Source organism: Struthio camelus, chromosome Z (assembly GCF_040807025.1).
Source record: "Struthio camelus isolate bStrCam1 chromosome Z, bStrCam1.hap1, whole genome shotgun sequence".
Lineage (NCBI taxonomy): Eukaryota > Metazoa > Chordata > Aves > Struthioniformes > Struthionidae > Struthio > Struthio camelus.
Genome location: NC_090982.1, coordinates 89,493,062 through 89,508,693, shown reverse-complemented (window position 1 = coordinate 89,508,693; position 15,632 = coordinate 89,493,062). Strand labels below are relative to the sequence as shown.

The 15,632-nt window shown below is 40.7% G+C and overlaps 1 protein-coding gene across 8 annotated transcripts in view; it reads right to left on the bottom strand.

Moving 5' to 3' along the window:
- The window catches only part of LOC104139381 (zinc finger protein 532), an 85,229-nt gene that overhangs the window by 23,768 nt on the left and 45,829 nt on the right, over positions 1–15,632 (bottom strand). For 7 of the 8 annotated variants that reach the window (XM_068928062.1, XM_068928063.1, XM_068928059.1 and 4 more), the window contains 3 exons: positions 11,950–14,312; positions 5,174–5,355; positions 1,964–2,140 (listed from right to left, as the gene is read on the bottom strand). In XM_068928062.1, coding sequence (XP_068784163.1) covers positions 1,964–2,140; positions 5,174–5,355; positions 11,950–14,292 — 2,702 coding nt within the window. In that variant the 5' untranslated portion in view covers positions 14,293–14,312. Of the gene's footprint in view, positions 1–1,963; positions 2,141–5,173; positions 5,356–11,949; positions 14,313–14,913; positions 15,047–15,632 lie in introns of all 8 variants that reach the window. The other variant, XM_068928060.1, reaches the window with a different exon arrangement.

Sequence of the window (15,632 nt, the reverse complement as noted above, 5' to 3'; positions counted from 1 at the left end):
AGTCAGTGCACACAACTTGAGTGTTGGCAGTGACACTGTACCGCCTACACGTGCTCCTGAACGGGAACCAAGTCACTCCAAATGACGTGTAGGCTGGGAAAAACATACTAGTCATTCAGCATGAGTTTAAGAGAGCAACTTGGTTAAAACTGGTAAATTTGAAGAAAATCATCGTATCTTAAGAAGAGCACTCAACTGCGAATTCTGTCTGTAATTTACTACAATACAATAATATTTCTTAAAATGTTTAGTCTTTTATAAACAAAACAGATTTCCAGAAGTTCGTAAAATAATGTAATTACAAGCACATCTATATGAAAAGGAAACTAATGCAAAATATTTAATACACAAAGTCGACCTCAAAAAGTTCAAAAGATCCAAATACAAGTCAAGAAATCTTCTGCACTTCTCCTATGCGAAATACCTTATACAACTGACGATTTTAATGTTCTGTTTTTTATATGATGAAAATTGTGGAAATCTGAAACAAGTTTTAGATTAAATGGTGGTATTTCTGAGCCTACTACTGAAAATACCACCCTGAAGTAAAAGGTACCATTTGTCATCACTGAAAATATGTTAATTTAGCGTCAGAAACGGTAAGTTTGTTGCTATTTTGCTTTGATGTAGGTTTAAACATCCTGGAGAATGAAACCCCTGTTAATATGCTAGAAGAAACACTGGTAAGCCAAAACTTTGTGAAACCTCGTGTTCCAGCACATGGCTACCCTGTCTCTCTCGCCTGCCTCTTATTTTCTTGAGTCTCCTAGCTGGTAAAACGTGCTAGCGTGTTCTGTGCACTTCAGAGAAACAAAATGGAACAAAATATTTGAGTATTTACTCTCAGTACTGCATTTGTACCAGGCAGAGGAGAAACAAGACAGAAGAAAAGGGCCTGGATTAGAAGGCACTGGGCTATGGCTGATGAGATTTGAAGCCTAATTTTCACATATATCTGCACCTGCAGCTCCCACTGACTTCAACCGAGAATCCGAGCGTTCAGCATTTCTTACGCTTAGACCCTGAAACTGAATTCCTAATTGCCATAAGATTCTTTTACCTGCTTCAGTAAACCGTTTACTGCGTTTATGCCTAATGCCCTAATTGCAGGACGGGAACAGTTCTGCCTTAACCCAGGCTGGAAAAGGTTTAATGGCAGGCACCTCACTTCATAACATACTAAAATAGTCGTCTGGAGTCATGAGAGTCTTGGGGAAGCAAAAACCTGGTCCCCAGCCTCAAAACTTGTGGCTATCACTGAAGAAAAAAAAGTAGGCAGCGGGAGGAGAACAGGTCCTGCAGGGTGAACGCCACTGGCAAGACAGCAGCTACCTAATCAAAAGAGCGCGCGCGGCCGAGAGCTCGACCCCGAGAGAACCGCCGGAGGCCGGCCCAGAGGAAACAGCGGGTACTTCTAAAACGGTCTGCCGCAAGCACATACCCTCCCTCGCGCCGGTGAACTGAGGGCACTGAGAGAACCACGTTTTTGCTGTTCACCTAAGTAACTCTCTGTAAGCGTGTAACAGAGGAAACCATTCTTTCCTGCCTTTTCAACCAGATGTTATGAACATCTCTACCTAAGTGCTGAGGAGTCCTAGCAGGTCCTTTTGGAATCACTTTATCTTAATTCAGAGGAAAATGCAGGTGAGTTAATTAGATTAAAAATAAGAACGAGCAACACAGACCAGGAGCTTTCCTGAAACGTTTTTTGTAGTTACTGTATTACTGCCCTGTAGCGCTGTGTTTAAAGAACTGTCATCACTATGTTCATGGAAACCAAACCTTCGCCAAACACATTGCCAGCTAAAAACTCATGACTATACAACACGGACTTCCACACATTACCAACAGGATGACAGTAAGCACAGTATGTGACTTCTGAGATCATTAAATACAGGAGAGAATGCAATTTCACAAGTTATTAAAAGACAGGCAAGTGCAGTAAAAGATTAGTTTTGCTTACTTTGGTTCGCCTATCTTGATACCCGGGTGTTGTGTATAGGCATGGGAGTGTGTGCTGGGAGCAGATTTAAACGCCATGGGACAGATAGGACACTTGTAAAACACTTCACAGTGAGAACCTTGAATGTGAGACTTGAGAGCCGCCACATCAGAGTACACGACATTGCAATGTACGCAGCTGCAAAAGAGCGGAAAAGAGTCAGTTCAGCCTCGCAAAACACAGCATTAAAAGAAATGGAATCAACACTGATTTTCAAGCAAGTGGAAGAGGTAAACCTATATATACAAATGGATAAAACTACACGATTCTGTCAATTTAAAAGTATAGACAACATAGTAAGAATCAACCACAGATTTGTATATCAAAAAGGAGGAGAACAGAAGTTACCCAAAGACAATTTGAAAATCGAAGAGATATAAAGTCAGAGGTCGTTTTTATGGCATTACAACAAACAGATTAAAGGGTCAACAGAGGAATAGTGCATTGATTGTAAAAAGAAGGCTTAAATCCTCTGCAGATTTGTAAAGAGATTTTACCAAATGCATTTTTGTCACATGCAACGGATTGCGTAAAGTACACCACAGTAATTTAGAAACTACCACCAAAATGGAGAACCAGTCAGCCAAACATTCCTACCATTTCCCTTACTTAGGTTTTCGGAAAACATACTGATAACGATTTTATGGACAAGTGATCAAATCAGTGCTTGGATTTGAAACAAAAGACAGTACATTTTAATTCAGGACAAGTAAACTGGAGCTCTATGATCACATTAACATATCAGGTTGGATTTCTGAAAATATTTTTCAAAAACATACTTCTGCAATGTCGAAAATTTGTGACCTTTCCGCATCTATTCTAAAATAAAACAATTAAAAATGGAATTAATATTAGAACGTAGAAATTTCTATACACAATGGCCCCTTTTATGCCACCCATCTCCAGTGCTACACGCTACCAAAAAAAGCCCCAAAATACACTGCAATAAGCAATTACAAGATAGTCTGTCAAATGAAAAAAATTCTTATTGACCAGTGTTTTTCAGTAAGAGATTTACAGCTTAAACCTAAAGGGCTTCTACCCTTCAAAAAACTGTAATTTTGGCTTATATCATGGTAGTATTCTTGTTGTCATATAAACATCGAGTCATTTTGGGTGTCCTGTTCTAATGCCTCGATAATGGCCATAAAGCATGAAACCCAATTATATACTGCACACCGGAATCCTGTTTTTCTTTCACACAGTGTATCACCTTTGATGTTTGTGAAATGTCACCCCCTTTTTTTAAGCACTTGATTTACATTCTTAATACCATCGTCTTATACACAAACCCCCACACACTCGACTACCTTGTATCCACTTACCAATACATGCTCTAAGGTAAACGGCTGTCATCTTTTCCGGATCTGATACAATTTTCTCTGCACATACAGAGACGAACACTTCTTCACAGTGGTACAAAGCGTGATCTTCTCTTCACAGCGGGTCTTTACCAGTTCTGCGCCTCCCCTATCACCTCAAGAGAGCTGGGCTCCACCGCCTCTCCCTCCCCCAGGCCAAATCCCATCTGGATCTTAGTCTCTAGTGACGTTATATAATAAATGACCCTCGGCATCCGCAATCCACTTGTATATTAACTCAGCTCTTAATGCCCGAGCCTTCCTTTCCCGGACTGTTACAACAGCTTTCTTGCTCCCAACTAGCGAGGATGCAGCTAAACTTAAGGTTCAAATTTTCAGCTGAGTTAGTTCAAACAACTAGCCTGAACCACTGAAATCAAACTGGCCTCACACAGGCCCTCTGGAAAGGCAAGAAGGGCTAAGCTTTTCCTCAGAAGTATGCTCCCACAGTGATAAGAAAATGAGGAGGCGTCCAGGAAGTAAGAAAATAATTTTTCTGGATATTGCTTTTCCTTGCCTATGCATTTTTGGTTTAGTTTCGCCATATAAAGAAATTTTGACTTAGTGTGGCGTGAACTTTTTTAAAATAAATCTTGAAAAGTTTAGTAACACTATCATGATTCACAGTGCGAGGTTTATGAGTCTTCCGGTGTTACCGGTACAGGCCAGGAGTCCCCAAACCCAAGAGATGACACAGGCTAGAGGGAAGGGGTGGTGGAAGGGAGGTAACAGAGACGTAAGAAATTTAGGACAAGGAAGATTATTGCTTGAGAAAAGAATGAAGAGAAGAATCCAAAGAAACACTGAAAGAGCTCAAAGTTGAATCCATAGCCTGATACAATCTGAAAACAGACTGCCAGGGCAGCTGGCTCGGTGCAGTAAAAACGCTTTCTTCCCTCAGCAGAAGATTTCACAGCCGTCCTAGTAAATGAACTGCAGCGCCTTGAAGGGCAAGGATTTGCCTACCGGTTACGATTTTCAATCACCCCGTTCCAGTCAGATAAGATGAAATGGAAGCGTTTGAGGAGCGTGAGCGAAGCCCAGCTCTACAGGTTGCTCTTCTGGACTGCTGCTGGGCTGCCATTCAGTGCCAGTAGCATTCGCAGATAAAACAGTCTTTCAAGCCTTTCAAAACTTAAAACTTCCATGAAACGTCTCCTATCCCCATTTTCTCAGGAAGTGGCCATCGGGGGGGGGGGGGAAATGCAAGACTAAAAGAGGAACTGATGAGTAACAATGAAGAACCAAAACAGCAGCCTGTTTGAATGAGAAAGGGTAACGGGCAGGGCAGTAGCCTAGAGCTGAGGAATCTTGACTTCCAACATCAAAAAGAGAGCAAAAAGGACTCAAACCGAGTTGCTTTAGCGATGCTAACAACAGAAGGTGCAATATACCCATCAGTATCTTGATAGGAAGTTCTACTAGCAGTACCTACTGAAAACAACTGTTCTACCAGAGAGAGAACAGTCTAAAATTCAGTGGACGAAAAAAGTTTTAAGAACCTGAAATTAGGACAATACATCTGAATTCTCTAGCTTAGAAACTGTGAAGTCCTGAATCTGACATTTTATGGCTGGGTGAGATTAGCTAATACTCTGATTTGGTAACTCAGCGAGAGCAGATGCCCAAAACAAAGCTGAATTCGAATGCAGGATTTATTCCAAAATTTGTAGTACTAATAGCACTGTTGCCATGACAACTTTAAACCACTGAAGCCATATTCTACAAACAATGCTTATGAAAATGGGAAATTACTTTTGAGAGCATAAATTATATATAAATTGACAACGAAAGTAATCATTATACTGACCGAAAACCAACTCTTCGTGTATAATGCAGGCAGTTCTTAGTGACATGAGTCTGGAAGTGGACAGATCTGCAGATTGCTCCACATTCAGGACACGTGTATGGAGATTTATGCTGATGAATTCTCTGGTGTGATGCAAAACTGCACTGGTTAGGAAGCAGCATCTGGCAGATATTGCATGTCTTCTAAACGATAAACCAAAATAGATGAAACAAAAGGTTTGGTTCAGCTACATATAATTTCTTGTAATATATTAAATAAAAGGTTAAATGTTATGACTGTGGCATGAACCAGAAGAAGTAGGCAAATTCTAAATGCAGGCTCTACCGACAAATCTTGTAGGACAGAGGTGGCATATCAGACATACTGGCATTCGAGGCCCAATTCTGATACAACAAAGCTCTTTCATGAACACTGGTCACAGAAGATGCCATATGGTTAATGTAAATTCTATTTAGGCCCCCCATAAGATTACCTTACTAGTGTAAAAATCCTACATACAACCTGCAAATCAAACCGTATGGTTTTAACTCAGTGCACCATAAGAAAAAAAAAAATCACCAAATATATTATATTATATTTACTTTCTTTGATCCTTACCCCTGATGAATTCTAATGATAATATCCATAAAACCAGTGAACAAGAATATTATCAGGCAGAAAGTGCATAGATAATATATTTCTTAGGCAAGACTACATCAAAACATTGTATATTTAAATAGTAACTATAGATATGTAAAACAACTACAAAACGTTTCTTTGAAAATGTGTAAGTTATTTCCTAAACTATTCTTTTCTAGGATTTTGTTACACAAAAATAATAAAAAAAGTCTTCTACAACATGACCATCATTTGCCAAATCAGACACACTGAAATTTTTAGGGTGCTTTGTGCCATTCTTGGGATGAAATGCAAATGATGCAACCCAGTGTAAACACAGGCTTCAGTTCAGCTCACAGTTGCTTTCCATCACTGGAGGGCACAAACAGACAAAGAGTACCTGTAAAACTGTTCCAGAAAATGTTTCATTTAGGGTAATGCATCTCTAAGATCTCTAAGCAGATAGTTGACATCCTGTATGGAGCTATGCTTCTGTTTAACTTTGATCATGGAAGCTGCTTCATTAATGGAAACAGTCAGTCTAAAAGTCAAGCACACATACAAGTCTTTGCAGAACAGGTCTTTAACTCAACTTCATTTCAAACGTATATTCCACTGTCGGGTTTTTAAATTATTTTTTATATATGGGAAACAGATTACAAGCAAAAAGTAGTATTTTAGAGTTATCTAGGGCCAGAAGTGTAAGCCCCAAATCAATGCCTAAAATAAAAACTAAACCAGCAAATCTTATATGTCCTAAACAGTAATTCAAGATCAAATAGAGTTTTGGTGTTTTTTAGCATTTTTTTAATAAACTTAGAGGAGTTCATTTCCTACGAGAAATTAGAATGTCACTGGCTGAAAAAAATGTGAGACTTTTAAAATCATTATTATCGCTTTTAGTTTGGGCTTATGAATCTCTTTAGTGACTTACAAACACTTAGAAACAAGACTGAGGCTCCTTCATGACATGGGCATTTCTGATCATGAGATCTGCACGTACTTAGAAATGTTATACTTAAGAGTCTTGCACACGTAGCGAGGCATACGTTTTGCCAGAATATGGAACAAAACAAAATCTCCAGAGCTGTATTATAAATGTTTTACTGAGCTACGTAGAAAGAAAATATGATATAAATAATTAGGACATAATGCTTTTTCTCATGATAAAACAGTTTCTTTTTTTAAAGATGGGAACTTCATGACAAGTTGCCTCCTCCTTCCAATTTAGGCTACCCCTTTAAATCTCCTTTGAAAAGCAGCAAGATTCAAAGCATGTAATACCAGAATCAAAACTACCGCTGTCAAAGAACTAGTAGCGTCACGAACAGATTTCATAGGAGCCTGGCTTACCAGTCCTGGCAACGACGCCAGTCCATGCCTACAAAAACTAACCTGTTCCCATTTAATCAACAGGAGACAGATATTGACTCCAAAGGCAGAAAGAAAAAACCTTTACTAGTCACCATAAAAAAGGATTTTTTTCCCCCAAACAGAACTCTCTCTAATAAAGACCTAAAACGAATTCTTAAACAGCTTAGTAGTTTGACAATATTGCCGATATTCTAAGAACCAGGATATTTTTCTCTCAGGCTCTGCACGCTTTGTTTTTTTCTCAAAATATCTTGATCTCAATGCTTTTTTGAGGCTGTGTGCAAACACTCTCAAAAAAAGTGAATAATTTCAAGCAGAAAAAAAAACACTAAACACCTTGAGGTCCCTTGAGGTCACACATACTGAAGCAAGAAGTGTATTTTTATACAGTTCACTTTTAATGTTTCTTTTGTGATCACGATGGCCTGATGTGTTTGAACACAGCCTCCACCCAAACGCACTCCTCAAATGTCCTCCCAACAGCAAGATGGTAAAATACAAAGCATTAAAATAGAGACGTTAAGCAAAGAAAAATCTATCATCACTCAAATTCAGATTCAATATTAGCACTACAGCCAGCTTAAAATAGTAGATGGCATGACTATATCTACCACCCTTGTGGAAGGCTTTGTTTGAGGGTAATGATCCGTGGGGATTTCGGACCGTCACCCTGATTAGAGCCTTTGTGACACAGTCCAAGTCCGAGACTGTGCTCACACACATATAATATTCACTTTGAAATGCCAAATATTTATCCTCAATTGACCAAACAACTATGGCCTGAAGCACTGACTCATGATTTTCAACACTAAACAGACCTGGTTTGTGGTGTTAACTTGGTGTTCAGCACAGGCTTAAGGGCAAAAGCCTCACTAACCATAACTCCATTTAAAATGCGCTTACCACATCTATTTGGCTTCAGTACCATTGCCATAATTTATCTTTTGCCACCTATGAATTAATAAGCAGTAAGACAATACTGGAGAATCTGGAGCGCTCTTTCATTACCTAAGAAAAGGGCAAAACAAAACGCCTTATTCTAACAACAGAAACGTAGGGGTCGCCAGCACCACAAACAAAACCTGGATGCTATGCCGCAGAAAGGCCGAACGCCATGCCAACCCCAGCCAGGTTTGCAACTAGCAGTCTGCAAGATCCATCCACAGGGCTCGTAATTCAGACTGACACAAAATGAAACTATTCGTTAAGGTCACCCGCTTGCTACTTCGACAAGTAGAGTAAAATGTTTATTTGTAACTGATTACAGGAGAACAAGAGCAATCTACTGTGAAATCCTACAATTCAGCACTTTGGCTTACCATTTTGGGCTTTACGTGGCATTAACTTCCAGTTCTCTCATTCCGACCCAGACCAAAATAAAACAGTGAATTTATGAAAATCATCACCTGCCTCCATTTAAAGTCCAAGTGCCAGAAAAAAGAGGGTTAGAAGAAAACAAATAGTGGAAGTGGAAAACAAAGATATACAAGAATTATGAATATGAAGGGAAATGAGCTAGGTAGGCTCTATGAGATATACCCTTATACCTGCAAATAAGACTAACAGCAGTATGAATTAGCCCAGGTCCACTGCTTTTTCTCCCCTAAGAAGTAGGTGAGGCTTCAGCCAACGAAACCTGTCAGTGAGCAGGTCCAGTCCTTTCAATAAGACTATTAACACAAGTAAAATTATTTTGCAGTATCTGAGCATTCGTTATCATTATTTTTATGGCAGATATTACAAAAAGGTAATAATTTTGTAGGGGACATCTTTCAGCTGCTAGGGCTGTTTTAATGTTGTTTATTTTAAAGAAAACATTCTACCTTTACAAGAGCTTAAAAAGAACAAGAAAGTAACAGCTACTTACTGCTTAGACTCAACGAAGTCACCAAACTCTATGCAATGGCTCTCTCAAGAACAATTTGGAGGGCACTAGGAAGAACGGTGAGCTGCTGCAAATAACACCTAGCTATATTTTCTACTATTTGTCTGCAAAATCAAAAAATGTATCTCTTCCTTCCTTCCTCCCCAAATAAACCCCTCGATTTTATCTAACCTTCCAGCCTCCTTCCCCGCAAAATAACGGCAGTTTTACAACAAAAAGCCAGTGTGAAGCACTAAGAATCACAAGAGAAATCAAAGAAAGTGCTTCTCCTTCAAGCTGAGAAGTAACATAGAAGGAAAAAATATTGAAACGTTTATTAATAAAGCGCCTATCCAGAGTCTTTCTTCAGCAAACAGTATTCTCATAGCAATGCTTATGCTGACTGACGATGGGACAAAATGATAGCTTGGCAGGAAAGTAGGATGTACGGCTCTCACTAAAGCAACTGCTCAGTTAACCTGCTTCCATGATGGGCGTTTTGCTATGGCTACAACACTACAGTAGGTAACATGACATAAAAAACAGCAGTACAGAAGTGAAAACTGATTCTTGACATGTGAAAAGGACAAAGAAAAAAATGTAATTCATTTTTAAAAGGATATTGCAACAAAGGAGTTTCAGAACATTCACAACTGTATTTATTAGCAGAGGTCTTTTAAAATGAAACAACATGAAAGTTGCTTCCCCTCCCTGAGTGCTTTGCAGCAACCTGGTGCTTCCCCCCCCCCCCAATCTGGAAATCTTTGGCCTAATTAGCAGATATTAAGGCTTTGTGGACACTTCAACTCTTAAAAGACTGTAAGCATCCAGTACGAGATAAAGACACATTGGTAGGCAGCGGCAGCGCAGCCTTTCTCCGGACGCTCACAAACTCTCCTCCCTTAAACAGCAGGACCCGCGTCTCCGCACTTCCCCTCCTACCTCCTCGCTGCCACGTTCTGGCAGTCTGTGAAGCTCTCACTTCCCTTCCCATAGTAAGTCACCGGGGTAAAGGACATCTAAAAGGACATGCATACAGAATAAAAAAAGCAGCAACAGGGCAAAAGCACAAGGAAGTGGTAGGAGGAAAGGGCAAAAGCGGTTCCTACAAACCCGGCGAGTTTACCTATCCACACTGGGGCCGGGGCCGGGGCCGGGGCCGGGCCGGGGGGAGCCCCACCAACAACCCCCCGCCAGAAAGCTAGCACAGCACTTTTTATCTTTGTGCTTCTCTGTTCAGTTTTGTTCACTTTGTCCTTACCTCGTCGTCCCAGCCTATTCTCACTGCATTTGTCTGCCTCCTCCGCTTGCTCTGCCCTGTAAACTCTCTGCTTTCGGACTGCCGTCTTAAGTAGTTGTTTTTACAGTGACAAGCGTGACAGGGTTTTCACATGGACAACTGGACCTTATCATAACACACATGAAAATTATGGACCTATTACAAAAAAAAAAAAACCAATCTAACACACCCGGATAGGAGTTGGCTAAAAAACCAACTACTGGGTATCAAGCAACCTGGGTGTTGGCGCAGAACGTGTTCACGGCCAGCCGTCAGAAACCGTTTAAAACTGCAGCGAGCTCTAAGGATGGAATATATTGCACTAACTTCTTTCCGACACAAAGCTTAAACAAACTGTCTTTATGAAGGCGTTATCTATAGTTTTCCAAACAGCGGTTCACTCACACGGCATTTCACTGTGAGCCCCGGCTACTTCAGCCTGGATCTGCCAGCCAGCTGGCGAAGCAGGAGCCGAGGCAGAGGCACACCACGGACACGGCCAGCGTTACTCCACTTCCAAAGCTCTTTAGACACGTGACTACGCGCGGCGCTGGCACAACGTGTCCGCCTCAAGGCTCCGCAGAAGCGCAGAAAACTGTCTGCACTTCTACTAACCAGTGGTCTTCCTCCTGGACTAGAGGAAACGGTCGTCCTGCTCCCTGCTGGGACGTTTCCAAGAATACTTCTGGGACGTCCCCTCTCCTGACCGGCCTGAGCACGTTGGCAGGCTTTCAGCTTCCCACCGAGCAAGAAGCTGCAACGTCTAGCTCAACTGAATGCTTTGAAATACGTCAGAATCCCTTTTAATTGGCACGCCCCAGTGGAAATAAATCCAAGTATACCGTTTAATTAACGATCTTAGCTCTGACAGGATAATAAAATAAATTGCACACTGATTAATATTTATTTTTATTGAAAGATGTATTTCTTTCAGATTAGGCAGCATACAAACCATTTTGAAATTCTTTATCAAAGTAAGTTTAACTCATTAGCAATCGTCAAGGGGAAAAGACAGCCAAAACAAATAAACAAACGGTCACACAGCAAGAAATGCATGCTAGTGAACACCACTTTTCACTTCTATTTAAGAAGGACCTGCAGAAAACAGCATGCATATCCTTTCCATAGGATCAGTGTGCCATTTATTCCTTGCCTGGAGTCCCTGTAGCTACAGCAGAAATGCCTAGCTCATGTATGGTGCTGTATAAAAATAATAGAAATTAAAAGTCAAATCAAGAATGAATCACTTAAAACTATCATTCAGATTAAATAGGTGTGCTGTTAATGAGGGTGCCAATTAAGCGGATTCCACTGTATATTCAAATTCCAAAGCACAGAACAAACCATTAAAAATTCTTACTAAAGACCGTTATTAACTTCAATATTATAAAGTTCAGCTGCAAGAGCTGATGTTCAATCTTAATTAAAAATATGCATCAGTGTAAATTTTAGACTTCAGGGCCTAAAAAAAATTCTAAGAAAACTCTTAATTTAAAAAATGTTGACATTCGCTATGTAAGTGCTTGCAAGACTTTTTGTGGTTTTAGTTTATAATTTTAATCATGGAGGTTCAGACAATTAACATCTATATGAAAGAAAAAACATCCAAAGTCCCCTAGGCTTATAGATGAAACATTGGAATTTAAACGTATGATACTCTACTTGTCCACTTGTGTCTGCAGCCTGCTGGAAATGTGTAGCAAGCGATGTCTCATCTTGGAAAACTTCATTACACTCCAAACACTTTAGACTATGTCTACAAAGTTTTGAAGGATCTTCGTCTAGTGGCATAGCTGGAATGATAGGTGTACTCGCTGGGGCTGATATTACTGTCCCGGTTATGCCAGACTGTATCTTTGTTACAGTATGCGTGCCAACTCCCACAGGGCTTTGAAGCAGAGAGGATGTGGCAGTATTGCTTGAAGGAGATGCTATCATTTGATCTGCTGGGACTGGTTTCAAAATCAAGTGGGAACACTGCATTACAACTCCTTTTTCCTTGTGTCCACGAGCATGCGAAAGAAGACTGCACTTATTGTAGAAAACTAAATTCTTTGTACAATGATTACACGTCACTTCAATTCGCACACTCCTCCTGTCATAGTGCTGGGTCAGGCTCTTCTCGAGAGCAAACGAGTCGCCGCACTCCAAACACTTGTAACCTCGAGTTGGTAACGTTATGCCGGCATTGGCAGGGGGGCTGAGGTTTGGGATGTAAACTGGGACAGGATTGACACTGCTCAGCACCTTATTGAATGCTTCCACTACAGAACTCTGTAGAGATGACACCACCTGGACTCGAGACACTTTTTTAGAAGGCTGAGTAGCTGCTGCGGAAATTATTGCCTGCTTTATTTGTTGCTGAGGTTTTGTTAGCACTTGACGGAGTTCAGAGGTGGTTTGAGCACCTTGAGGCAGAAGATTAAGGTTGGCAAGATGGACCGTCTTTGGCACAAGTTTAGCACTGGCAAGGCTTGATGCTGGCACCACAACAGTCTGCTGCTGTATAGCGTTGGCAGCCTTTATAATGGCGCTACTGGCACTCTGCACTGAAGCAGCAGATATTACAGTGGCTTTCACTGTGGTATTGTTAGCAAGCTTCAAATTAATAACTTGTGATCCTGCTGTTTTAACCGCTGAAACTGGGAGAAAGGCAGTAGCCACAGGTTTGATAGTGACCTGTTTCGGTGCAAGTTCTGCAGACGCAACTGCATTGGTGACAACCGCGGACTGGAGAGGAGCTCTGGGAGGGGAAGAAAGAACAGCAGCAGAAGTTGATGAGGACAGGAGAGATGTCATGGAAGTTACCATAGAAGCAGTCTGCTCTAGCTTTTTACCAGAGTCCAAATCAACTTCTGGCAACACTCTAGTAACAGTTCTCTTGATCTCCCCAGAGGAAGTCTTGATGGTTTTTATTCGAACTTTAGGAATTGCTGGTGTCGACCCTGCAGGAGAAGATGGAGACCCTTTGCTACTGTTTTCACTTGATACACTCCTGGGACTATCAGGTTGTTTGAGAGATGGTTTTTTAGCACCATCAATGAGACTCTGAGGTTCAGGTGATTTTTCAATAGCCCGGGGACTTTCACTCATGTCTTTTGGTAATGGAGAAGACTCTCCAGAATTAGACTGTAAATCCTTACCGGTGTCTGTAGCTGCCTTTTTAGCACTCAGTGCTGCAATTGCAGCAATGCACGAAGAAAGCTTTGCTGATGACTTGGCTTTGGACTGTGAAATGCTAGCAAGATTTGCTTCACTTTTTTCAGCACTCAGTTTTCCATCAAGTACCCTGTTTTCAAGTAGCTTGTCAGAACTGTCTTTCAACAATTTGTCCTCTACCTTTCGAGGTTTAAAAGGCTCATAGACACTTAAATTCACAGAGTTTGTCTCTGTCTCTCGTTTACCAACTTTACTTTTATCCATATTACTTGAAACTGGGATTCCAGCTTTAATCAAGTTCTCCCCTCCAAGTGTCTTTAGTTTCTCATATTCCTGCTGAGATACAGATCCCGTCAAGACATTTGCCCTGAAATTTCCACGCATCTCTTCTTTATCCGGAGGATCATCTACCTCAATTTTTTCATCATCATCAAATTCTTCAGCACTAGAGATTGGGCTAAACTGATTGAAAGCCGAGTCTTTCAATGTAGTCTCAGAAGCACACCCATCGTCTTTGAGACACTTCCCTTCATCTTTACTGTAGCTATCAAGAGCTGATGATGTTAGAAAACCATTATGCAAGCCATTGCCTGTGGAATGGTGGCCATCCTTGTCCACTCCTTCAGAAGAATCAATAGTACGCACGTTTTTCACAATGACGCTCACACCAACATCAGATGATGATGGCGCATGAGAATCTTCATCTGCGTGAGCATTTTGTTTTATGTGGCTTTCATGATCATCATGTCCAGACTCAATAGCTGCTTTTGGATCTACCATGTCTGGTATGTCAAAGGCTGCAAGAAGGTCATCAAAGTCTGGGGTCTTCATATCCCCCATGGTCATGAATTTGATTGTAAGCAAATCTGTAAAATAAGCAGAAAGTCATCTCAGTATTTAAAGCTCTAATACCACTTTTATACAACATAAACTCATGCTCGCGTTTGTTATGTAAAAAGGTGTTAATGCACTCTTCAATTCTGAAGCAACATTTTCAGAAACATATATTACAGAACAGCAGTTCAAGTGCAAGTGTACAGTCAAATCACTACAGCAAGAGCTATAAGATCCACCAGCTTTCAGAGGTTGCATCTACACTATTCCTAAGAGATGTCTCACCTGCTTCTGAAGAACCCCGTAACAGACTCTACAACCTCCAATGTAATTTATTCCAGTCTTTCACAATTTTTTGTGTGTCTTGCATAATGTGACTCCTTCCTGATGCTATCTGAATGAATTGCACGTTGTTCTCACCTGTCCTCTTTGCAACAGCACTTTAAGCCGAGACCACTATCTCCCTTCAGTCTTCTTTTTAGGTTAAACACCACCAAGCCTTTAGGTTTTTCTTCACAGATAACATTTTCCACATCTTATTCTTTTTCCTCTCCACTGACCTCTACCATGTGCTCTTCCCCCCCACCCCCCCAATTCCAAACCCAAACAGATAACTCAAACTTAAAACCTTACCAATGCTGTGTAAAAAGGAAAACTAACTGTGAGCATACTTTTAGTTTATAAATCCCACTATGATATTTGCCTTTTCCACAGACGCTTCAATAATATGCAAGGGTGTGCTCATAAATCCAGGTGAATCACTTATCTAAAAAAAAAAACCAGTTAGAAACAGCCCAGATGGACAATTTTCAATTCTCTTTCATAAACATGCACAAGTATGACTTGTACTGTTGTGACAGAGCTGATTTTAATGTATTTCGACTGTTCAGAATTTGTAAGGCCTAAGTCAGTGCTCAACGTGAAAAGGTATGTCCCCAATTCAATTTTATTGTTAGAAAGTGCCCATTGAGGGAACACGCTGTCTGTCGTCCTGCTTTTGTACCGCTACTAAAGGACTGAAAAACATTCCTATCATACAGCTCCATGTTTTGTCTTCAGTATCACTTAACACAGCATGGGCTATCAGAGACCCAGCGTTACTATCTGCGGCAGCGCCCTCTAAGCTCCAAAAACAAGTTCAAGTAATTGAGAAAATACTACAACATACTATCCATGGCAAAAGGTTCACTGGAACCCACTTGCCAATGGAAATACCTCCTACGACTTCAGTAGCTCACTTCCTCCTTCTCTTAGCGCGTCCTTTTGAGCTCTGGAGAGAAATTACTCGCTGACTGTTCAATTCAGCTGTATCAACACCAAGAAAAACTAATTAAAACGCATATAGGTATGTT